The sequence below is a fragment of the Nicotiana tabacum genome, chromosome 23, assembly GCF_000715075.1.
Source record: "Nicotiana tabacum cultivar K326 chromosome 23, ASM71507v2, whole genome shotgun sequence".
Classification (NCBI taxonomy): domain Eukaryota; kingdom Viridiplantae; phylum Streptophyta; class Magnoliopsida; order Solanales; family Solanaceae; genus Nicotiana; species Nicotiana tabacum.
Window position 1 is genome coordinate 105,382,604 of NC_134102.1, and position 24,701 is coordinate 105,407,304.

The 24,701-nt window shown below is 38.1% G+C and overlaps 1 protein-coding gene across 1 annotated transcript in view; it reads left to right on the forward strand.

Annotated features, from left to right (window-relative positions):
* The window catches only part of LOC107781407 (myosin-15), a 39,778-nt gene extending 16,075 nt beyond the window's left edge, over nucleotides 1-23,703 (forward strand). Inside the window, exons 18-38 of the mRNA XM_075245259.1 lie at nucleotides 5,712-5,772; nucleotides 5,896-6,073; nucleotides 7,299-7,504; nucleotides 7,717-7,836; nucleotides 9,129-9,227; nucleotides 9,329-9,550; nucleotides 11,075-11,214; nucleotides 11,457-11,568; nucleotides 11,672-11,722; nucleotides 11,811-11,900; nucleotides 12,260-12,430; nucleotides 13,663-13,812; nucleotides 15,682-15,858; nucleotides 19,618-19,755; nucleotides 21,794-21,864; nucleotides 21,955-22,054; nucleotides 22,141-22,197; nucleotides 22,283-22,339; nucleotides 22,422-22,502; nucleotides 22,586-22,668; nucleotides 23,104-23,703. Of these exons, the coding sequence (XP_075101360.1) occupies nucleotides 5,712-5,772; nucleotides 5,896-6,073; nucleotides 7,299-7,504; nucleotides 7,717-7,836; nucleotides 9,129-9,227; nucleotides 9,329-9,550; nucleotides 11,075-11,214; nucleotides 11,457-11,568; nucleotides 11,672-11,722; nucleotides 11,811-11,900; nucleotides 12,260-12,430; nucleotides 13,663-13,812; nucleotides 15,682-15,858; nucleotides 19,618-19,755; nucleotides 21,794-21,864; nucleotides 21,955-22,054; nucleotides 22,141-22,197; nucleotides 22,283-22,339; nucleotides 22,422-22,502; nucleotides 22,586-22,668; nucleotides 23,104-23,227 (2,488 nt within the window). The 3' untranslated portion in view covers nucleotides 23,228-23,703. The remainder of the gene's footprint in view (nucleotides 1-5,711; nucleotides 5,773-5,895; nucleotides 6,074-7,298; nucleotides 7,505-7,716; nucleotides 7,837-9,128; nucleotides 9,228-9,328; nucleotides 9,551-11,074; nucleotides 11,215-11,456; nucleotides 11,569-11,671; nucleotides 11,723-11,810; nucleotides 11,901-12,259; nucleotides 12,431-13,662; nucleotides 13,813-15,681; nucleotides 15,859-19,617; nucleotides 19,756-21,793; nucleotides 21,865-21,954; nucleotides 22,055-22,140; nucleotides 22,198-22,282; nucleotides 22,340-22,421; nucleotides 22,503-22,585; nucleotides 22,669-23,103) is intronic.
* Nucleotides 23,704-24,701: the final 998 nt, after the last annotated feature.

A 24,701-nucleotide genomic window follows, 5' to 3' on the forward strand; every position in this document is an offset into this window, starting at 1 on the left:
TAGTGCCAAATCATGTCTGCCTCTTTTTTATTTTTGTACGTCACTAATAGTGTTATTCTTTACATGTATCTGAAGGATTCAAACTCATTTAACTAGTAAAATACACTTTGATGTTATGATTTACCTATTATATTATCTTTTGAAGTTTCATTTAACCAAAATAAAAAATATTTGCTACTTTCTGTTAACAGGTAAGTTGCGCGGACACTAGTGCGGTTCTAGAGGTCGGATCCTTCGAAATGTTAATTCTAAGATTCGGGATACGGATCCTAGTACGGGATCTGGCTAAAAATAATTCAAAAATAAAATAAAATATAAAAATATCTCTAAATTTGGAAAAAATTTGTGGGCTACTTACGTATAATTTGTAAAGTGTGGATTTCTTTCCCAAGTTGTAGATAAGTAAAAGATTGATTTTCTAGATAGGGTATGCTATTTTCTTTAAATTTACCCTAGTTTTTTGATTTCGGGAATCACATTGTATTTCGTCTCGAATTTTTCCTTCCGTCGTGGTCGAAGTATCCAAAATTGTTTGACCAGATCCCTCACAGATCTTATACCCACACCCATACTAGTGTCATGTCGACACGGATGCGGCACCTAAACTGCCGTATCGGAGCAACTTAGGTTAACAAAATGGACCCTGCTTGGATTCTTTTATAGACTGGTATAAGGCATGAACGTGATTTGATTAATAGTAACCAGGATAATATTCTATGTTGCGCGGGGTCTTTAAATCAGCTGCCGCACCCGTCTCGGATTCTCCAAAAATGAACTACTTTTGGAAGATCCGACATGTACCCATCGACATTTTCGGAGAGTCCGACAACATAGGTAATATTAGAGTTTGTAAAAATAAAGTTGTATGATGAGATTAGTTCTGTACCTTGGGCCTAACTCAACCCCAAAAGCTAGCTCAAGAGTTGAGGATTGCCCAACTCCATATAAGGAAACCACCCATCCCCTTCATTGTCGATGTGGGACTTAACACCCCCTCTCACTCTCAGGACTAAACATCTGGAGCGCGGATAGTTATGAAGGCCAACATCGGAAAAATTGGGATGAGTCCTGCTCTGATACCATGATAAATGGACCTTGGGCTTAACTCAACCCCAAAAGCTAGCTCAAGAGGTGAGGGTTGCCCAAGGAGACCACCCATCCCCTATATTGTCGATGTGGGACTCAACATTTATATAGAGAACTACTCTTTTTTCCGTATTCAGCCCTTTCCGACAAGATGTTTCGGTGTGATAGCCTCGATTTTTGAAGATCTTTAGAGGTAGTGAGAAGGCACGGGAGAAAATATGTTATTGATATTGGATGATAAATACAATACAAGAGGTCCCTATACATATCTGTAAACTAACACTCCCCCTCAAGCCGGTGCATACACATCATATGTACCGAGCTTGTTACACTTACACATGTAACTAATACAAGAACCAGTAAGAGACTTAGTGAAAATATCTGCTAGTTGATCATTCGACTTTACAAACTTTGTAACAATATCTCCTGGAAGTATTTTTTCTCTGACAAAGTGACAGTCGATCTCAATGTGTTTAGTCCTCTCATGGAACACCGGATTTGACGCAATATGAAGAGCAACTTGGTTATCACACACTAGTTCCATCTTGCTGATTTCTCCGAACTTTAACTCCTTGACCCAAACTAACTCACACGTCGCCATAGCCATGGCCCGATATTCGGCTTCGGCGCTAGATCGTTCAACTACATTCTGTTTCTTGCTCTTCCACGAGACCAAATTACCTCCTACTTGAACACAATATCCAGACGTAGAACGTCTATCAAAAGGTAATCCTGCCCAATCAGCATTTGTGTACCCAACAATCTGCTCGTGGCCTCGATCCTCGAATAGTAATCCTTTGCCTGGAGCTGACTTTATATACCGAAGAATGCGAACAACTGCATCCCAGTGACTATCACAGGGAGAATCCATAAACTGACTTACAACACTCACCGGAAAAGAAATGTCAGGTCTAGTCACTGTGAGGTAATTCAATTTGCCAACCAACCTCCTATATCTCGTAGGGTCTCTAAGAGGCTCCCCCTGTCCAGGCAGAAGCTTAGCATTCGGATCCATAGGAGAGTCAATAGGTCTGCAACCCATCATTCCAGTCTCCTCAAGAATGTCTAAGGCATACTTCCGCTGTGAAATAACAATACCTGAGCTAGACTGAGCGACCTCAATACGTAGAAAATACTTCAATCTGCCCAGATCCTTAGTCTGGAAGTGCTGAAAGAGATGTTGCTTCAGATTAGTAATACCAACCTGATCATTACCAGTAATAACAATATCATCAACATAAACCACTAGATAAATACACAGATTAGGAGTAGAATGCCGATAAAACACAGAGTGATCATCCTCACTACGAGTCATGCCGAACTCCTGAATAATTGTGCTGAACTTACCAAACCAAGCTCGAGGAGACTGTTTCAAACCATATAGTGACCTGCGCAATTTGCACACACAACCATTAAACTCCCCCTGAGCAACAAAACCAGGTGGTTGTTCCATATAAACTTCTTTCTCAAGATCATCGTAGAGAAAAGCATTCTTAATGTCTAACTGATAAAGAGGCCGATGACGTAGAACGGCCATGGACAAAAAGAGACGAACAGATGCTACTTTAGCCACGGGAGAGAAAGTATCACTATAATCAAGCCCAAAAATCTGAGTATATCCTTTTGCAACAAGACGAGTCTTAAGCCGATCAACCTGGCCATCCGGGCCGACTTTGACTGCATAAACCCAACGACAACCAACAATAGACTTATCTGCAGGAAGAGGAACAAGCTCCCAAGTGCCACTCGCATGTAAAGCAGACATCTCGTCAATCATAGCATGTCGCCATCCTGGATGAGATAGTGCCTCACCTGTAGACTTAGGGATAGAAACAGTGGACAAAGAAGATATAAAAGCATAATGAGGTGACGACAGACGATGATAACTTAAACCGACATAGTGGGGATTAGGATTAAGTGTGGATCGTACACCTTTGCGGAGTGCAATTGGTTGACTAAGAGGAGACAAGTCCGCAGTAGGTGCAGAATCTGATGCGGGGCGTGAATCACCTGGGCCTGATGCTGGATGTGGACGACGATGATAAGTCAAGAGTGGTGGAGATGCAGAAGGTTGAACTGGATTATGCGGAGGAACTGGAGCTATAGGTGGTGGAGCTACAACCGGAGCTGTAGGTGGTGGAACTGGAGCTATAGGTGGTGGAGCTACAACTGGAGCTGTAGGTGGTGGAGCTGGAGTGACTGAATCTCCAAAAGATGAAACTGGTAGTACCTCAGAAATATCTAAGTGATGACCTGGACCTGTGAAGTATGATTGGGTTTCAAAGAAGGTAACATCATCGGACATAAGGTACTGCTGGAGGTCAGGAGAGTAGCATCGATGCCCCTTTTGTGTTCTCGAGAAACCCAGAAATATGCACTTAAGAGCACGAGAAGCTAACTTATTTGTTTCTGGAGTAAGGTTATGGACAAAACAAGTGCTTCCAAAGATACGGGGTGGAAGAGAGAACAAAGGTAAGTGGGGAAACATGACAGAGAATGGGACTTGGTTCTGGATAGCTGGAGATGGCATACGATTAATAAGATAGCAAGATGTAAGAACTGCATCCCCCAAAAACGCAACGGAGCATGAGATTGTATGAGTAGGGTACGAGCAGTTTCAATAAGATGTCTATTCTTTCTTTCAGCTACCCCATTTTGTTGAGATGTGTACGGACAAGATGTTTGATGAATAATCCCATGAGATTTCATAAACTGCTGAAATGGGGAAGACAAATACTCTCGGGCATTATCACTATGAAATGTGCGAATAGAAACCCCAAATTGATTTTGAATTTCAGCGTGGAAGGTCTGGAAAATAGAAAACAACTCAGATCGATTTTTATCAAAAATATCCAAGTGCACCTGGAATAATCATCAATGAAACTGACAAAGTAGCGGAATCCCAAGGTGGAACTGTCCCGACTAGGACCCCAAACATCTGAATGGACTAAAGTAAAAGGTGACTCTGCTCGATTATCAAGACGCCGAGGGAAATGGGAGCGGGTATGCTTACCGAGCTGACATGACTCACACTCTAGAGCTGACAAGTGAGATAAATCAGATACCATTTTTTGAAGTTTTGACAAATTGGGATGTCCCAACCGTTTATGTAATAAATCTGGTGAATCGGTAACAGGACAAGTTGTAGAAGGAAGACAAGATGTGAGTCCATGTGATTTAGCAAGGATAAGGTAATAAAGTCCGTTTGATTCACGCCCGGTACCAATGATCCGCCCCGTACTGCGTTCCTGTATAAAAACATGGTCATCAAGAAATAAAACAGCGCATTTAAGTGATTTGGCTAAGCGACTAACAGCTATGAGATTAAAAGGACTATTGGGAACATAAAGGACTGAATCTAAAGGTAAGGAAGGAAGTGGGCTTGCTTGGCCTATTGCAGTTGCCATGGTTTGAGATCCATTGGCCATTGTGACTTTTGGAAGAGATTGAGAATATGAAATAGTAGTGAAAAGAGATTTGTTACCAGAAATATGATCTGATGCACCTGAATCAATGACCCAAGACTCAGAGGATGAAGATTGGGAGAAACAAGTCACGCTATTACCTGTTTGAACAACAGAAGCTATCTCAGAAGATCTCTGCTTACATGCTTTGTACTGAAGGAATTCAATATAATCTGCTAAAGAAACCATCCGACTATTCAAAGCATCGGTTCCCATGTCGCTACAATTTGTATTAGTAGGGTTAACTTGAAATAGTGGAAATAAGTAACTCCTGTGAGAAAACTAAAGAGATGGCTTGAAAAACACTGTTTACAACAGGAAAACAGAACACCGTTCTGCGCCAGAAACACTGTTCACGCCGGAAACATTGTAGCTCGCCGGAAAATTCCAAAGTTGTCGGAATTTGTCGTAACCAGGATGAATAGACTCGGAATTCCTTTGCGAGCAAGCTGTCCTTAAGAAGCTTTGCGAAAAAATGGCCGGAACCCTCGCCGGAAAAGTTGCTGTTGCCGGCGCGTGGAGGAGCGTGACGGCTTTTCTGCCGGATAAAATTTCAGGGGTTGGTCATCGGAGGGTGATCTACCTCGTGGTGGTGTTGGTTTTAGCACAACACCGACAAAAAGTGACTTTCACTTAGACATGCCTTAGGTCACCGGAAAAATTGCACGATGACTAAGTTCTTTCTTCCCGGTTAACGCTGGAATGACGCACAACGATCTTTTCTCACTAATGCTCTGATACCATGTGAGAAGGCACGGGAGAAAATATGTTATTGATATTAGATGATAAATACAATATAAGAGGTCCCTATTTATAGCTATACACTACAAGGAGATATTACTCCTCTTCCAATGTGGGACAAGACTACACTATACATGTCTGTAAACTAACAGAGGTGACATTATATATTTGTCTTAATCGCCGCTGTTAAAAGAAGGAAATATTTCATTGTTGTGATTATGCTGGATTATGTTGTTTTTTTAAAGTAAAACTAAAGTTAAAGCATGCAGGAGAATGTTAGCTGAATGTTTTAGTTACAATATCCTTCATTATTAAACAACAATGTTGTTTTGGTCCCTTCCTGTTCCTGCACTGTATGTAAATTTTGAATCTTAGTCCACTTTGTTTGATCTTTAATTTGCTTTTTTCCTATGCGTCCAGTAATGATGAAAAAACCATCACAGAGAAAATACTGCAGAAAGTCAAGCTCGGGAATTATCAGGTTGCTGTAATAAGCTTTTGCACTAACTTTTTGAAGTTTGATGCTCTAGCAATTGCAAATTTTAAGTTTGTTAATTCGTGCTGTGAGTTTCTTGAAGTAATGTTGTCGTTCTCATTTCTGCAGTTGGGAAAGACAAAAGTGTTCCTTAGGGCTGGCCAGATTGGTGTTTTAGACTCACGTCGTGCTGAGATTTTGGACTCTTCTGCGAAGCAAATACAAAGTCGGCTACGTACATTTCTTGCACGCAAGGACTTCATCTCAAACCGATTGGCTGCAATTCATCTACAGTCTTTCTGCAGAGGTCCTTTCTCTTAGTATAATGTCTTGCTGCTAAACTATACTTCGTCCAGAATAGTGCATGACTGTCTGATCTCCACAAAATGATATTCATGTGCTTATTACTACCGCAAAAGTTTGCTTTGGTTATCCCTTTCTGCGCGAATCTTTAGATGAGAAGGGAATGATGTTACCTTCTGCCTATTCCTAGTTTAAATTTATTATTTTTGATGAAATACAATGTAATATACTGTTTGTTTCTAGCCTAGTAGAAATAAGTTGTGGTTTTGGTTCCCCTTATCCACTACTTTTTGGTTCTTGTTTTGTTGGGGAACAAAACTTTGTTTAGAAGGAACCTTTGATGTTTTTATGATGAGTTTGATATTCATCTAGTTTGATTTGTGGTTAGGCTTTGCCACCTCTTAGGATTCTCCTAACGTTTCTGGTTTAACTGCTTTTCATTAATGGGACCAATAAATAATAAAATGCGGTGTAAATCATAAAGATTTTGCTTGATGCCAGTATATCTGAAAAATTAGAAGCAGGAAATTCAAATATTCATTTTGTTCTCACAGAAATTTAATTAGGCTGTTAAACCAGTCAATTTCATTTTGTTCAGGTCTCTCTGCCTTTTTAAAGGCAGGGGTAAGGTCTGCGTACACTCTACCCTCCCCATACCCCACTTGTGGGACTACACTGGGTTTGTTGTTGTTGTAAACAAGAGTCAATTTCCTAGGTGATATAATTAGGCTGCAGAGGTCTTTTCTCTCAGGCAGATTTCTAGGATTGAACAGTTTGTTAAGTTGGAAACTGACGGTATCCTTATGATCATAGAGTAAAACAAAGCCACATATGCAACAATTAATGGCATATTTCCTCCTGGATAAAGATTAAGTGATGTGCTCTCATATATTTAATTGAAGCAGCTTTATTTACAAAATAATAGATGTCATGTTTTTGCTTTGCATCGTGAGTTTTTGTAGTTGTTGGTCTAATATACAACTCTTGCTAGTAATTATTTCTGAAAAAACAATATATCCAACTTATCATATCTAGAAAAAAGATGAAGTCTCCAGTCTGGCTGTAACAGTATGTGATCTGACTTGTGTGCATTTCCTTACTTGCTTGTATTTGTCCGTTTTATGTGTTTTAATTAATTAATGCTAATGTCAGGTTGCTTTTCCTGCATCAGCATTTTTTTTTTGGTCTTAGCAGTAAATGAGGCTTGAAAGCATTGTCGACTTTTGCAGGTTATCTTGCTCGTAATTTATATGCTGCACTGCAGGAAGCATCAGCTGCGATCATAATTCAGAAATATGTGCGGAAGTGGATCTTGAGGAATGCTTATGTGCAATTTTATGCTTCTTCTCTGCTGATACAGTCTTGCGTTCGTGGTTTTGCTGCTCGACAGAAGTTCTTATACAGGAAGGAGAATAAGGCTGCTACTATCATTCAGGTGAATAGATATTCCCTTTCCCACCATGTACGGCTTTTACATTTTATAAAATTGAGTTTTTAAATTAAACAAGAACTATTTAGGTGAGATGAAAAGTTGTGGTTGTTGTGTGTTTGGACACCCCCCCAACCCCAACCCCAACAAGAAAAAGAAGAAAGGAAAATGGGAATTGTTCTAAGCTAATGTTCGATATTCTTTCTGCTACTGCATAGGCACATTGGAGAATGTGCAAGTTTCGATCAGCGTTTCGTCATCGGCAGTCCAATATTATTTCTATACAATGTCTTTGGAGGCGAAAAATGGCAAGAAGAGAGTTCAGAAGGCTCAAACAGGTAAGAAGGATGGTACTTCTGTTTTCAATGTCTAGTTTGGTATTTGCCGACAAGCTCTACTTGAAATTTCTTCATGTGATGGAGATATCCTCATTTTTATGAGGGACAAAAATTGTGATAAAAGTAGTTAGGAAGGATGAGAAATGTTGTAGCTGGATGGTACAATATTTTTACGGAATAAATTATTGCTCTAGCTGACTGTGTGCTGCTTTTAGTCAAAAGAAGCTTATGATTGCATCTGCTGAAAATGCTATGCTGTAATACGAAAACTTGACAAAGATTAGCCTGCCTTCATTAGTAACCATGTCATTTAGTCTGTTCATGAAATTTTGAAGCCCAGAGTATGTTACCCAACTTTGTGCTTGCATAAGGCATAAGAAAAATACCAGAATATGTGTAGCCATAGCCTTTTAGGACGCACATTTCCAGTGCTTTAGAAATTAGATGTGAGTTACAAAGTTCTTAGAGTCAGGGGTAAGTGATAAACATTATGCTTTAGCAGCCAAGTTAGAAACACTGCCATTTGTTCCCTTTTTATGCTTGGCTGGGGTCTATGACTGTTCGCATTTATATCAGTACTGTAGTTCTCATTTTCAGATCTGCTTTATTTTGTTGCGTAATTTTATTTAATATCATAAATTACATTTATGCTAAATCTAGGCTCCGCATGAAAATAAATGTACATTTTTGCGTAAATATATTACAATTTGTATCTTGTTCTTGTTTACTGTAAATTTGCGAAATTGATGCTCTTGCTTTTGCTGGTTGTGCTTGAAATTCTATATATTTGTCTTGCCCCCATCAAAAAAGAGTTGATAGATTTTACAGAGAACTCATAGGCTACTCTGTCGCCTAGTGGACAATGAAGTGGGTGGAGAACCTGAGGTCTCAGGTTCATTAGTTATTTCTTCCCATCCGTCTACGCTTAAGTGGACATAGTTACCCGGTACCTGTGCAGGTGGGAGGTAGCAGGTACCCAGTAAAATTAGTCGAGGTGTATGCAAGCTGGCCCCAACACCACCAATATTAAAAAGAAAAAAAGAACAATGTTACAGAATGGAATGTTAGTCAGAAATTCAAGATAATTCTTTTTATATGCTTTAGTTGGCTGTTGCCGCTATAGAATCTTTTCAATTTTGATTTAATCTTGTGGATTGCTGCCATACCTCACAGATATTATGAAAGTTGGTGTGCCAGGTTTTCCGTGGATGAAATTCTATTCCCCTAATTTTCCAAAAGTTCAGCTATTATTTCTCTTTAAAGAGTTGACACTTAGTTTTTCTCTTGTACAGGAAGCTAATGAAGCTGGTGCCCTTCGTATAGCAAAAACCAAGCTTGAAAAGCAGTTGGAGGATCTCACTTGGAGGTTGCAATTAGAAAAAAAATTGCGGGTACTAGTCCATTTGTTAACTTACATGTGAATGATTTATTGATGCGGTACCATATTTTGCTCTCTAATTGAACAAAATGTCCTTTAAACATTGTGATGCAGCTATCTAATGATGAGGCTAAATTAGTGGAAATTTCAAAACTTCACAAGACTGTAGAATCTTTAAGCCTTGAGTTAGATGCAGCAAAGTTGGCTGCAGTCAATGAGGTCAACAAGAATGCTGTGCTCCAAAGACAACTGGATTTATCCATGAAGGAGAAAGCTGCTTTGGAAAGAGAAGTTTTTTCAGTGACTGAGCTGAGAAATGAAAATACATTTCTGAAGGTCATATAACTGATTTTCTGTTTGCATTCAACTCTGATTGCACTCATATTGAAATTGGATGATTGATTCCCTTTGTGGAAATTTAGTTCTAGATGTTGTGAGCATCTTTTAAGCATCTCTCGTTGTTGGAATTTATAATGCATCTTGGCCTGGTAGTGTCACTCTCTAGAATGGAAAGACTTTTGTTATACCCAATGGATCTTGATCAGCCAGAAAGTTTATAAGCTTAAGAGGATGAGCAGCAACAACTACTTCTCAATCCCAAGCTGGTTTGGGTTGGCTATATAAATCCTCACAATCTATGTCGGTCCATTTAGACCCGTCTCAATTTAATATTTAACTATTTAGACTCTCTAGCACTAGAAGTTCTCTACATTTTCTACTAGGATACAATCTTTAACAAGACTAAAAGATTTCTAGCAAACACTAAACCTAAAATAAACATACCAGCAAGCCCCTGGGCTTTGGTCTACTTTTAAGAGTACATCTTGTGATGTGTGGGTTAGGTGCACATCATGGGTTTGTACCCGGCCGTAGACAGAAGCTTGGTATTTAAGTGGAGGGTAGTGGAGCGGGCCCATTTTCCACCGAGTTTCTAACCGTGCGCCACTGGCCCTAAAGGGATTTGTCGGTTATCAAAAAAAAAAAAACTTACATGATTGAACCTTAATCTCAACTAATTGGCATCACCTTTGTGTCTATTTAATCCATTGTGCTAGATTTTCACTAAATCTGCATAGATTTTAAGAGATTAAGAGCTTAGAACAATATGATGTAGAATTTATCTGATGATGGTAAGAATGTTTGTTTGCTAACATGTTGCTTATAAGAGCTCTGAAGGTTATGCATTTTTTTCTAAATGTCAATGAAGGACTTGTATATGCCTTTCTTCTGGCCCCTAGGGCTTCGATCTAGTGGTAAGAGCTTAGCGTGTGATGTGTGAGTTAGGCGCACGGCATAGGTTCAAACTATGTTGCAAGCAAAAGCCTGGTATTTTAACTGGAGACGGGTAGAGGGGTGGCCCCTAATCCATGAGTTTCGAGCCGTGCGCCATTTGCCCTCGGGATTTCTTGGTTATCCGTTATCAAAAGAAAATCTATTGTTGTCTTCTTTCTTCTTCTTCTTCTTCTTCTTACTGTACAGTTAGTTTCTTTTGTGGTGTGTTGGGGGGGAGGGGGTTGCTGGATGTCTTTAAGGCTTCTATAACCACAAGAAATTAAGCTGTAACTACTGGATGAAATATTTATATTTATCATGATTAACTGACATTGGAATTATTTGCATTTAATCACTGATTAATATATAAGTTGCAAGATACTACTTCTAGATGACTTGCTTGTTCTTGTAGACAATGACTTTAAAGAGAGTCCTCCTAGTTGCTTTTGCTTTAGAGCAGAAAGGGCCTGATGTGCATGCCTTACTGCAACTCGGATAGCCAGTTCACATGCTCTATAACAACTCTAACCCTATAAGAATAGCCGAAGACTTGACACTGTGGATACTTATTATTTGGTGTCTTTGCAGAGTTCATTAAACGCCTTGGAGGAAAAGAACTCAGCATTGGAGCATGAGCTACTAAAGGCTAAAGAAGAGTCTACTGACACAATTTCCAAGTTGACAGCAGTTGAAGAAACATGTTCACAACTCCAACAAAACTTAAAAAGGTAATTTTAATAAACCAAAGAGAAGTTGTTTGGGGCAATCTCACAGCATAGTTAGTCTTCTGCTTCTTGTTAATGGTAAAACGTATACATATATAAGGAAATGGAATGATATCTGCTCAAGTTTGTTAAAAATGTTGAATTTTGTCTCTATCTACACACATTTTTGGTGCTGCAACCATATAGTTTTTCATAACTGGTTGATTTCCAGATGTTTTAAAACTTATGTATCTTTTCTATATCAGTATGCAAGAGAAGCTCTCAAATTTAGAGGATGAAAATCATATCCTCCGACAGAAAGCACTGGGTGCAACTCCAAGGAGCAATCGTGCTGGTTTTGCCAAGCCTTTTATCGATGTAAGCTGTAATATGTTAACTTATGATGTATAAACCATGGTGGAGAATTCTTCCTTGCATGCTATAGCTCTAGATCCAATAAACTTTTGTCCCCTTTGTGCAGAAATTTTCTGGTGCACTCGCTTTGCCCTCTGCTGATCGTAAATCTTCATTTGTATGTATCCTTTTTTGCAGTCTCAGTTTAAGTACGTAGTTCTGTTTCTTTATTTCTTGATCTCTAACGGTTGTGTTATGTTCGTTAGGAATCTCCCACACCAACAAAAATGATACCACCTCTTGCTCAAGGATTTTCTGATTCGCGTAGAGCTAAGTTGACCAGTGAAAAGCAGCAGGTTTCTTTCTGTTTCAAAACTAGTGATGATTTATGTTTTTCTTTGCCATGATGGCCTGGTTATCACTGTTTGGGAGGGTGGGTGCGAAGTTTAAGAAAACCAAGGGACAGGAGTGATGAAGGGTACTAGGCATTCAGGTAGTAGAAGAGGATTATAGAGGATTGAATCTCATTTACTTCCCTTGTTGTAAAACAACGCGTGAAAGAACTAATTTCCCTTGTGAGAGAAAAGTGATGAGTCTCCGCTACTCTAGTTACCCTCTGTCCCAATTGTAATTTTAGTAGATAACTAGTGTAAAAGGTCTAAGTAAAGGTGGCTTTGTTGATGTATGCTTCTTTAAAGTGAAGTCTCTGTTGCAGGAGAACTCTGAAATTCTTTCACGGTGTATCAAAGAGAATTTGGGATTTAAGGATGGAAAGCCAGTTGCTGCTTGTGTCATCTACAGGTGCCTCCTTCACTGGCATGCCTTTGAGTCAGAGAGGACTGCTATTTTTGACTTTATCATTGCGGGTATCAATGAAGTTTTGAAGGTAATCTCTTTGATGTCCTTGGTTGTAAATGATTTCTTAATTTTTAAATTCTGTTTGGCTTTGTCAAACTACTTGATGCTTCATTATGTAGTTCTTAACCAGGTTATGCGTAAGTGCATCTTTTCAGATTGTAGCCGATTCAAGGTTACATTTATATTAATTGTTTGTTTTTGTGCTTTTGGTTACCATGTTATGAGTAAATCCCTCGACCAACTTTTCTCTTTCTGTGGACATTATCTTTGATATTCTCCAAATTAACACGCTGTGGTGCAATCTTGAGCAAGTCAAAATGCTAATGGCTTCTTTGGATTGATGTGTTTGTCAGATGTGACTACTGTGAGATTAAGCAACATATATGGAACTTTTTGAAGGGACTACCAAGAAGTTGGAGTTGTGGTCCTAGTCCTAAATCCATTGAGTTGCAGATCTAAAAACAATAGAAGTGTTCCTTAACAAAATAAGCTTTTAGATGAGGTGGTTCATACACTTTAAAGGTCCTGGATTCGGTTCATAACCTTTAAAAGATCCTGGATTCAACTCTGTCGGCTGCTTATCAACAAATATTTCATATGCTTGACCTGTGAAAAAGAATTGGCCTGCAAATAAATGTGCTTTATCTTAAATATTTGGATGTAGTGGTCTATGCATTTTTTTTTTTTGATGTGATAAACCCACCCATCTTTACCCCACCCAAGAGCCCAACAATGGCTCTTTTCCTAGTCCCTACTTCATTACCTGTGTGACCCCGGACCTTAACCTTATGTTTGGAGGTGGCAGGTCCTTACCGCTAGGCTATACCTTCCTTGTCAGAGGCGGCTATACAATTCAATACAAAGTTTCAAATCTTTTTGCAGACAAGCCTATAATTACTTGCTTACCATGATATGCAGCTGCATATCTGGGTTGGCTTGCTAACCTAGTTGTGAACCACCTTGCTAAGTATTGAACCGAACTCATTGTATAGACAGAGCCTCTAATAAGTTGGTTACCATGATATGTAGCTGTACATCCAGGTGGCTTCCTAACCTAGTGTGTGATCACCTTGCTAGCTATTATACCAAATGTGATCGTTGAACAAATGACAGTTTTATTCTAAATGAAAGGACACCTTTTCCTTTTTGAATAAATGCAATTTTCAAAAAGATTCTGGTAGTTTTAAACTAGCTAATGTCTTTAGTTTCATTCATCTTTAACCAGGTTTTCTTCTTTCTTCTATTTTCTTGGGGTGTCAGGTCGGAGATGAGGCTGTTACATTGCCTTATTGGTTATCGAATGCATCTGCACTTCTCTGTCTGCTGCAAAGAAATTTGAGGGCGAATGGATTCTTTAGTACTTCTCAGCGTTCTGGAGGCGGTTCTGCACTAAATGGGAGGGTCGCACAAGTAAGTTGTGTATCTCTTGATAAGTAAAAATTCTGGTGTTTGTAATAGTGTAATCATGTTCCGTTGTTACTAATATCCAATAGTATTTGATCATGATTGTAATTGGAAATTTTTTGATAAAGTAGCAAGTGACAAAATTAACACAAACCCCTCTATTTTTAGCTGTAAAATATTATTTGTATTTCTATGTAGTTAATACAAAATTGTGTCTGCATACTCATAAATTGGATGAGTTGACTGTATCGCGAACCTTGCCATTCTTTTTGGGTGGTTAAAATTTCTTTTATGCATAACCGAAAATCCTCGAGGGCCAGTGATTCATGATTCAAAATTCGGTAGATATGAGCTCGCCCATCTACCCTTCTCCACTTAAATACCAAGTTGTTTGTCTTCGACAGGGTTCAAACTCATGAGTCATGACGGCTAATTCACACATCACGCACTGCGCTCTAACCACTGAGCAAATCACCGGAACGCGGTATCAACCTAGTGTTATCCTATCCTGTATAGATCTCATCGTCTTCACGTCTTCTTTCCCACAACTTTATGCTAGAAATCCTTTGATGCCTTTTTCTTCTTCTCTTGTTGGGAAAGCTATATCTATGTGGCCAACGAGGTAAGTTGCTCGGACTCTTCACTTTTGGTTCCGCACCCGTGTCGACACGACGGTGGTGTGGGTGTGGGATCCGTACCGTATATGGTCAACCGATTTTGGGTACTTTGACTAAAATCGAGAGAAAATTTCGGGATATATATAATAATTATTGAAATCAAAACAAAAGCTAGGGTGAATTTGAAGTCCATCAGCCATCTTCTACTACACTGCCCAGTTGCAGTCGAACTTTGGAACTTCTTCCTCTTTGTTTTTGGCCCGAGTTGGGTACAACCTCAGTCAATAAAAGATGCTTATGAATGTTGGAGTTTTTGCGGAGTTGATAAAGCCATCAAATAAGTCTGGAGGATGATCCCAGCTACTATCTTTTGGTGTTTATGGAATGAAAAGAACCACAGATGTTTTGATGGAATCTCAACCCCAACACACACTTTGAAGGCTATCTGTTTAACCAACCTATACAGCTGGTGTACTCTTACCCCTGTAAACTGTCCAATTAATTTTTTGGATTTTGTTAGCTCCTTAAACTTAGCTTAGCAGCCATTGTACTGGAGCTAACACAACTTTTGCTTTTGTAATTCTGCATCTACTTGATGCCTATCAATGATATCTCTCTTACTTCATCAAAAAAAAAAAAAAAGCTAGGGTGAAATTGAAGAAAATGGAATACCTTGTATTTTGAAATTTCTATGTCAGTCCTTTTCCTTTTTTCTCCTTCTCGGATTCTCCTCTTGATCAATATTTTCTCCTCCTCGGAATACCTTGTAAGTTTTCCACATAATATCTCTTAATTACACATATTTTTATGACTCTATTTTAGATATTTGAATTATTTTTAGCCTATCCTGGCACATTTACCATACCTGGATCCGTACCCCGAATCTTAAGATTTAGATCATGAAGGATCCGACATCTAGATCGGCAACTGTATCGGACATTTGCACCCGAGTCCGAGCAACTTAGTCAACGAGTCATGTTACTGTCGTCTATGGCCTCGGTGCCTGATTTGTGTGTCCTCTTCGATAAGTCTTCTTTAAATCCTCCGGGCTCTATCTCTTTCATTTCCCCTTTACCCTTGGATCCCCGAGGAAGGGGAAAGGCTATCTATGTGTGTGTGTATTTATTGTTCAATGCGTTGTGCTTTATCCTTATCAAATCTGCTATGATTGTCGTTAGCTTTTTTGCATTTATCATCATTCAAATTGCTGGATTACGTTAAGAGACCTAACAGGTTTTTGTGTTTTCACCTTCTTCAGAGTTTAAAGTCGCCCTTGAAATTTATTGGATCAGAGGATGGAATGTCACATATGGAAGCAAGATATCCAGCTTTACTGTTTAAACAACAATTAACCGCATGTGTAGAGAAGATATTTGGTCTGATTCGTGATAATTTGAAGAAGGAAATATCCCCATTGCTGGGTCTGTGCATTCAGGTGCGCTATTCCTGCCTCCCAAATAATTTTCCTGTGCATGAGCATGTCATCAGATTCAGCTGTTGAACACCGTCTTTCAGTACTTAATGCCTTTTATTGAACTGATTTTCCAAGTCAGCATTATTTTCTTGTCGAATCTACTGATTCTAGTTAGGTCATGACAAGCCCTACCTACTGCTTTACGTCCTTTCCCTTTTTTTTTTTTTTTTGTGCGTGTGTGTGGAGGTGTTTATGAAGAACTGAGTAATGATAATTGAGTGAGAGGTTGGAAGAAGAATTCGTGATGCTTTTGTCTTTTGGCGTCATATGCTCGACCTGTTTCAGACACTTTTGTTGTAACTCGGGGCTGAACTTACTCAAAAGCATTATTTCAAAATAAGGAATGTGTACGATAAGATAACTAAGTACAATATCAGTTTTCTGTCTCGCTTTTTGAAAACTACGCTAGCCTTCCAAGCAAGCTGTAGTACCCTCGAGAAGCTTTTCAACATAGTCAGGAATACTTGAAAATCCCTTTCTTTCTTTGTGTTTATTGACTCTATGGAGTCAAGATGTTAAAAGTTCAATGCATCATACGGAGATAGCATTTTGTTAAAATTAGGTTATTTAAAAAAAAGATATTAATAAGTTTAATATAATACTCCGTCCATTTACAAATTGCTTGACCCCATTTGACTTACTCAAACAAGCACTACAACTAATAAGCATTAATTTAAAATAATATAAAAAATATAAAAAATTGGGAATTTGACCAAAGAGACAAACCGTGGTCGAAAATGTGAAATATCTTTAACTATAATCATTAGAGAATAGAGATGGATACGTATGTTATTTTGGACACATTAACGCGACACATTCAAGGGGAGGTGCGATGGTGTATGTTATTTGCAGATGATGTAGTTCTGATTGACGAGACGCGAGGTGGTGTTAACGAGAGACTGGAGGTTTGGAGACAAACTCTTGAGTCTAAAGGTTTCAAGCTAAGCAAGACCAAGATGGAGGACTTGGAGTGCAAGTTAAGCGACGTTACTCAGGAAGCAGACATAGATGTGAGGAAGTTTCAAGTACCTTGGGTCAATAATACAAGGTGATGGAGAGATTGATGAGGATATCACGCATCGCATAGGGTGGATGAAGTTGAGGCTCGCTTCCGGTGTTTTGTGTGATAAGAATGTGCCGTTGAAATTTAAAGGTAAGTGGTTAGACCAACTATGTTGTATGGGGCAGAGTGTTGGCTGGTCAAGAACTCTCGTGTCCAGAAGATGAAAGTAGCTGGGATGGATGTGTGGACATACTAGGTTAGATAAGATTAGGAATGAAGTTATTCGGGATAAGGTGGGCGTGACCCCCGTGGAGGATAAGATGCGAGAGGCGAGGTTGAGATGGTTCGAGTATGTTAAGAGGAGAAGCATAGAAGCCCCAATTAGAAGGTGTGAGAGGTTAACCTTGGTGGGTACGAGCAGGATAGAGGTAGGCCAAAGAAGTTTTGGGGAGAGGTGATTAGGCGGGGCATGGCCCTTGATAGGAGGGTGTGGAGGTTGAGGATTAGGGTAGAAGGTTAGTACGTAGTCGAGCGTTTTCCCTTTGTCTTCCTCAGTTTGATAGCATTAGGTTAGTATGTATCTTTTTATTCTTAGATTGGTATTACTACCTAGCGTGTAATTGCTATCTTGCCTTCGGTTTTCTCTTTTTATCTTCTTGTTGTTACTAATTAGTGCCGTTACTTCTCTTCATCCTTTCTTTAGCCGAGAGTCTATCGGAAACAACCTTTCTGCCCTTCCAAGGCAGGGGTAAGGCTGCGTACATCTTACCCTCCCAGGACCCCACTTGTAAGAATTCATCAGGTTTTTTATTGTTGTTTGTTGTTATGTATATATTACCATTAAGAAAATAATAAACTAAAAGGAAATTAATTGGAAATTGAAAATGGAAGTAGCTGAAGTGAAAGGTTAGACATAAAAGTTGGTATTCCCTTTGTTACATTTTGTATATCACTCTTTCCTTTTTTGTCTATTCCAAAAAGAATAACACCTGTCTGTATTTGAGAACTCTTAACTTTAAACTTCTCGTTTTACCTGTAGTGACATGCTGTTATAGTCATAGAAATGTCATGGCGTGTTTCAAACCATAAGTTCTAAGGGTACTTATAATATGTGCCAACAATCTTCCTTCTTTCTTTCTTAAACATCGTGTCCAGTCAAATATCACCATATAAAATGGAAGTAAAGGAGTAAAAGGGCTTCTCGGAGGATGAGCATTTGGGTTGCTTGGTGTTATTATGAGGTAAACATCCCATTTTAGTGGAAAAAATCATTTTCTTTAGGACGGAATACAAAGGAAGTTGGTGAATGCTGATGGAGGGAGACTGAGTCCTTTATGCGATTTAGTTATTATCTTTATCTTTTTTCCTTTTTTGGATTATCATTATGATTGAAAGTCCTGCAAGGGGGTGGGTAGGTGTAACATGATATAAAGGGATTTTGTCTCAAAAACTAAATCTCTTGGGATCAATACACATTCAATTAAGAGCAGGAAACAATAGAAGCAAAGGATCCATATAGGTGGTACCAACTACCTCTTGTTACATTTGGTTTCACGCTTATGGTGGCTTGTTCTGGATTGGTTCGAGGTGTGGTGGGTGATGCTGGATGAGCTACATAGAAGGAGAACTAGAAACAGAAGAAAAGACACAGGGCATCAGAATTTGCCCCGCTAGCCATCTTGTGGGTCTTATGGAAAGAGAAATATAAGAGCTTTTAAGGGATTAAAAAATGAATTTGTACATTTGGGGAAGGATCTCTTATTCTTAATTAGTATTTGTTGCACCCATGATATTCCTGTATAGAAGATTGAGTGACATCGGTAGAGAACCATATTATTGTGTAGGTTCTCTACTTTTTGTTATACAACTTGTATGCGAGAGTATTTTCCCACATTAATAAATTAATTTGCTTATAAAAAAAGGTGATACCAACTAAATTGGCATTAAGGCTTAGTTGTTACACTTATATTAGATGGATGCTTATCAACAATATCATTGATTTATCTAAATACTTGTATATTAGTATGGATAAGTATGGAATTTGGAGAACTTCTAGTTATAAAAACAGTGTAGGGATAAGTATGGAATTCGGAGAACTTCGAGTTATAAAAACGCCGAATATGTATTCAAAAGTTTTACTCCCTTTGACCCAATTTATGTGATGCACTTTGCTTTTTAGTCTGTCTAAAAAAGAATGATACCTTTTTATGTTTGAAAACAATTTAACTTTAAACTTGTTTTACCCTGAGATGATTTATAGCCACACAAATATCTATACCTCATTTTAGACCACTAGTTTCAAAATTCTTTCAGTCTTTATTTCTTAAATTGCGTGCCATTCAAAGTGCGTCACATAAATTGGGATGGAGGGAGTATTATTACTATTAGAATGTAAATGGACCCGAAAAATGTGAAACTGATATAGAGTCATCTAGTCAATCCCAACTTGTTTGGGATTGAGGTGGTGTTGGCTGATATTTGATTGCCATATGATAACTCCGTTGAATTTTAAATAAGTAACTACTACTAAATTGGGGGATTTTTTTGAAACTCTAAATTGGGGGATTTTTAACAACAAAAAAACTAAATTGGGGAATTTTGTTGATTGTTTCATGCTCTTCCTGTAGTTAAGCATGATATATACATCACCTGATAGGCTACCTTTTTTTCCTAAGACTGTAATTTTAATTTTCTGTATCACGTGTTCATGTGTGAAGGCACCAAAAATCCAACGGGTGCATGGAGGCAAATCAACTAGATCACCTGGTGGTATCCCTCAACAGGCACCAAGCAGTCAGTGGGATAGCATCATCAAATTTCTGGATTCTTTCTTGAGCCGCTTACGCGGAAATCATGTATGCATATTGTTCTCATCCTCTCATTTAGCTGTATTTTTTCTCACTCTTCATTTGAGGTTGCAGTATTGCGTTGATGAAGAATTTCTTTGATGCAATTTTCATATGTCATGTTTGTAGTTGCATTTTAATGTTGCAAAGTCCTTACAATTGCTATTCCATTTATGTTTACCGTTACTAGACTTAGAATAAACAGCTTATCCTTATTTCTATTGCAACAACTGTTTTTTATTCCCTCTATTTCAAGTTGAACGTGTTGTTTGACTCTTGCTTTTAAAACAACAATTTTGGTTATGAATAGTGATAAAGGAGGGATAGCGTAATGAAAAGAGTTCTCAACCTCAACCATGAAGTTGGTGATTCGAGTTACTGAGGAAGCAAAGTGGGTATAGCTACTTTTTGAGGGGCTTTGGGCTTTGCCATTTCTCGAGGAAAAAAAAATCTTGTCCTGAATAGTCTGGTTAGTTGGAGTTTAAAGTATGTGATTTACATTATTGTGGTGGTCCGAAGTGTAGGATAGTGGTTAATTTTTGGGATTTAAGATTATGGGTTGTCTAAGACCATTAAACCTTTTATGTGTACTTTTCAGTTGCAATGCGTTAGTTCTCTTTTGTGTGGACACAGAAGTTAAGATGAGAGTTGAGTTTCATTCTTAATAGAAGTCATTCCAGAACCTAGTTTTTTTTGTTTTTTTTGTTTTGGTTGGGACAATTAGAACTTTTTCTAGCACAGCCTGGTCTTTCTGAATGATAGTTAAAATATTGAAGAGTGCAAGGGAAAGTTGCCCTGTAAATAATTTAAAACTAGAACAGTCTATTTGTAGGTCAAATAGAGTATATATTTTTGGGAAATGCTATTTTGGCACTGCCAGATGGATAACATGCCATTCAATTTAAAAATGGGTTAGTAGGGATTCTGCGACGCAGTGCAATTTAAAAATATATATTATGCCTTACAAATCACGTGCTACACAATTGGACCTTTGTAAAGAGGAGAAGATGACGCAAGGCTGGGCATGAGATGTAGCCTTATTAGCTCTCATGTGGGTTCTTTGGGAGATGAATATGAGAGCTTTGGAATATAATTTTGTATATATGTGGAATAACCTCCAAAATTTTATTAGTTTTGGTGCATCCATGAGTGTTCCTGTTTATATGGATCGTTGGTGTTTCCCATAGAGAACCACATTTTTGTGTAGGTTCTATACTCGTTTTATACTGCTTGTATATGAGACTTTGTCCCAAATCAATAAATTTGTTACTTCATCCCAAAAAAAAATTATGCTGCACAAAATGTAAATGGTGAGATTTCAGAGTTTTCGCCAAGGCCGGATAAAGTCGCTAGAAAATCTGTTCACAGCCAACAATGAGGGTATGCATAAGTTCCTTTTTGTTTGTTTTTTCCCTTGGATATGGTAAATCTATCCCCAAAACCTCTACCCAAAGGAGGCCATTTTCCACTTTGCTTTCTTGGTGTTGGAGGGGGGTCTTTTTCACTATGCTATTCCTCCCTTCTAAAAAAAAGCCACCATCCCAAGTTTAAGCTTTGCATTTGACCAGGATTTTGAGATGTTTTAGAATATAAATATTTTCTTTGGAGAACATTAAGAGGATAGTTGAAGTCTCATATAAAATAGATACAAAAGCCACCTCAAGTCCCCAAGTTTGTGTCGGGATATCTGTGGTCAGGTTATTTAGTTCGCAATGTGCACATGCCTTAGTTCAGCTTGCTTCTACGTCTATTTCAGTGCTCCCCGAGGATTCCTGATCACCTTAATGATATATTACACCTTGATGATTTATCAATTACTCCTTAATTTTCCTTTTCTTCTATTTTGTATAGCTCAATAACCTCCAAAGCATCCAAATGATATTTTTTTTGGGTATTGCTTCAAAAAAGCTTGTATTCTGTTTTTGTGCACTGCAAAAGATTAGTCTGGGGTGATAGGAGGGTGTCTGCTTTTTCTAACTCGTTACTTCAAAACTTGCAATTTCGTTCTCGATGTCAATTTACTGCCTACAAATGGATGTATTTCCAGGTGCCTTCGTTTTTCATCCGCAAGCTGACAACCCAGGTTTTCTCGTTCATCAACATATCACTTTTTAACAGGTATTATTAACTTACAAGTATCTTCTTTTAATCCTTATCCTTTTTCTTTTGTGAAAATAAAGCTTATGATTGTCTTTGCTTTTATGCAAGTCTTTTACTCCGACGAGAGTGTTGCACATTTTCAAATGGAGAATATGTGAAGTCCGGTTTGGCAGAACTAGAAAAATGGATAGTCAATGCAAAAGAAGAGGTATTAAGAAAGACATTCTTTTTCTCCTGTGCATTCTCCAATGTAGATGTTGAACTGACAAAGAAGTACGTGGATGCTGAATGTAGTTTGCAGGTACATCTTGGCATGAACTTAATTATATCAGACAAGCTGTTGGATTTCTGGTAAATGCCATACCTTGCTAAATAGCTCTTTAATATCTGAACGTTTCATTCTGAACTTTAAATTTTATTCGCCGTGACTATCTAGGTAATTCATCAGAAGAGGAAGAAATCACTGGAAGAGATAAGACAGGACCTTTGCCCGGTAAGAGATAATAGCACAACATGTCATTGTGATCTCAATCTTGTTTGCAGACTGAATATCCGAAGTATTTCATCTTGAACAGGCATTGACAATCAGACAAATATATCGAATTAGTACCATGTATTGGGATGACAAGTATGGAACTCAAAGTGTGTCAAATGAGGTAAGTGTTTCAATGCATTTCTCCTAAGTCTTTTTGCCGGGAATGTTTTGGCTCATAGGCTTATGACTTTGTGTACTCTGTAGGTTGTCGCACAGATGAGGGAGATTTTAAACAAGGATTCTCAGAATCTAACATCTAACTCATTTTTGTTGGATGATGATCTGAGGTACGGTTTACTGATATATACTGCTATTCCAGCATTTTTTTCCTTTTGAGGTATGCCTATCCTAAAACTACTTGTTAATTGTTCTCTGTCAAAGTTGGATATAAATTAGTTTACTGTTCAGTTCTGATGGATATCGTTGATGATTAACAATATCTTAATCATTAGAAGTGATTTTCTAACTAGCAGCTTGTCCAGGTTACACAAATGCTCAATAACATTTAGTTTAGCACACCAAATATTTAAGGATAGCATAAAGAACCAGTTCATAGATCACATCAATATTGCAAATGCCATTCGGTTTGACGTTAATCAAGCCTTTTGCTTAATGAAATATGAGCCCATAAGGTGCAAGCTTCATATCAGTTGCTTGGTGTATGGAGAATTCATTTGATCATTTCCCCGTTGCCTTCTTTAATTATTTGTTGCTGCTTGCAGTATTCCGTTCTTAACAGAAGACATTTATATGGCACTTCCTGAGTTAGATCCTTCACTTATGGAGCTGCCAAAATTCCTATCTGAATATCCATCGGCGTTGCTTATGATACAGCATGCAAAGTAAATTTTCTTTTGGCACGTTCAGAGCTTTTCTTTCTTGTACAACTCCCAGCATTGTCCATTCGCGACATTGCACATAGTGCAACGTCACCAATTCTTGCCTGGGGAAAACTGCATCTGAGGTTGGGAACTGATTCCTGGAGATGCTGGACAAGTTGTCATCCAAAAAGAAAACGCCATCAGATTGTTTACACGGCAGTCTAGGTCTAGAGTAGGATCTGTACAGGCATTAGGTGCAATTACTCAAAAGGCTTCCTATTTTTTCGGAATGCCTCATCTTTTGAGCTCTGTATATCTGTCATGTTGGTTACTTCATTGTTGTATCTTCCTGCCTTTGAAGTTTTCAAGGCACTTGCCCATTTTAGAGATGTAGCCATATTTCCTTTACCTCACTAACCATCTCCGTTCCCTGTACAAATGATAGGCTTGTATTTGTTGATGTACATTTAATGTGAATACCCTTTTGTTTTTGTTTTTTAATGTTATGGAAAATATCGAAATCGGTCATGTAACAAATGCAACCATTCAAGTTCTCCTACATTTGTTCCACTCCTCAAGTGTAAATAGCGAGCCAAAGTCTCATACTTCGGCAAGTGTGCTCTTTCTTGCACCTGGTTCCAAGGATTGATGAGTTGCATACTTCATTATGTGATTTGTATAATTGTGCTTCAGTTATTTTAGCCCTAACAGTAGCTTTCTGTATTTATTAACATATTTCATTTGTATACTTATCCATAGGGTCTATTTTAGCTGAAAGATTTCGATAGTCTTAGTACCCATTTAGAAAATGGTTTGTCAATTTAAGATAAAAAATATTGTTTGAAAGGTGGGGTATTTACTTACTATTTGGTTCTCTTTTAATTTTCCTTCCCTTTCATGCGTTGGATTGGACTCAAAGTTACTTTAATGAAGGATCTGTACCAGTATTCCCTTTACTGCAAAATCCTGTTTAGGCATTCTTCTTTCAACACAGCTTGAAATAAATGATGTAACGATTTCTACTTATCTAAGAACAGGCGTAAGGGGCAAACGGTCAACTTTTTGAAAGATTTATTGTCAACCTCTTCGCTACACTGATTCTTAAGATAATCTTACCTCTCATTTTATGTGCTGATGTAACTTAGCGATTAAATAATGATTTTCTTCAATTTCTTGTTTGTGGTAAAAATGTATGTTTTAATCTTTTATTTAGTTTCTTATTATGTTAAATTCATAAAAGTTTAAGAATCGTTTGAACTTTGAAGTCACACTGAAAATCAGAATACTCAACTTTTTATACTTCCTATTTTGGTGGGACAAATAATGTCCTTTAATAGTGACATTTAGTCTTTTGCTTCACGCGAAAAAAATGGTTTTTCCTATCTCCACATCAGGAAAAACAGTGGGGATAAGTTATCTGTTGGCTTTGAGGATTGTCACTTTTAATGTGGGGGTCATTTGTCCAATAAGAAAACTATAAAGCAATATGGGCTCTACAT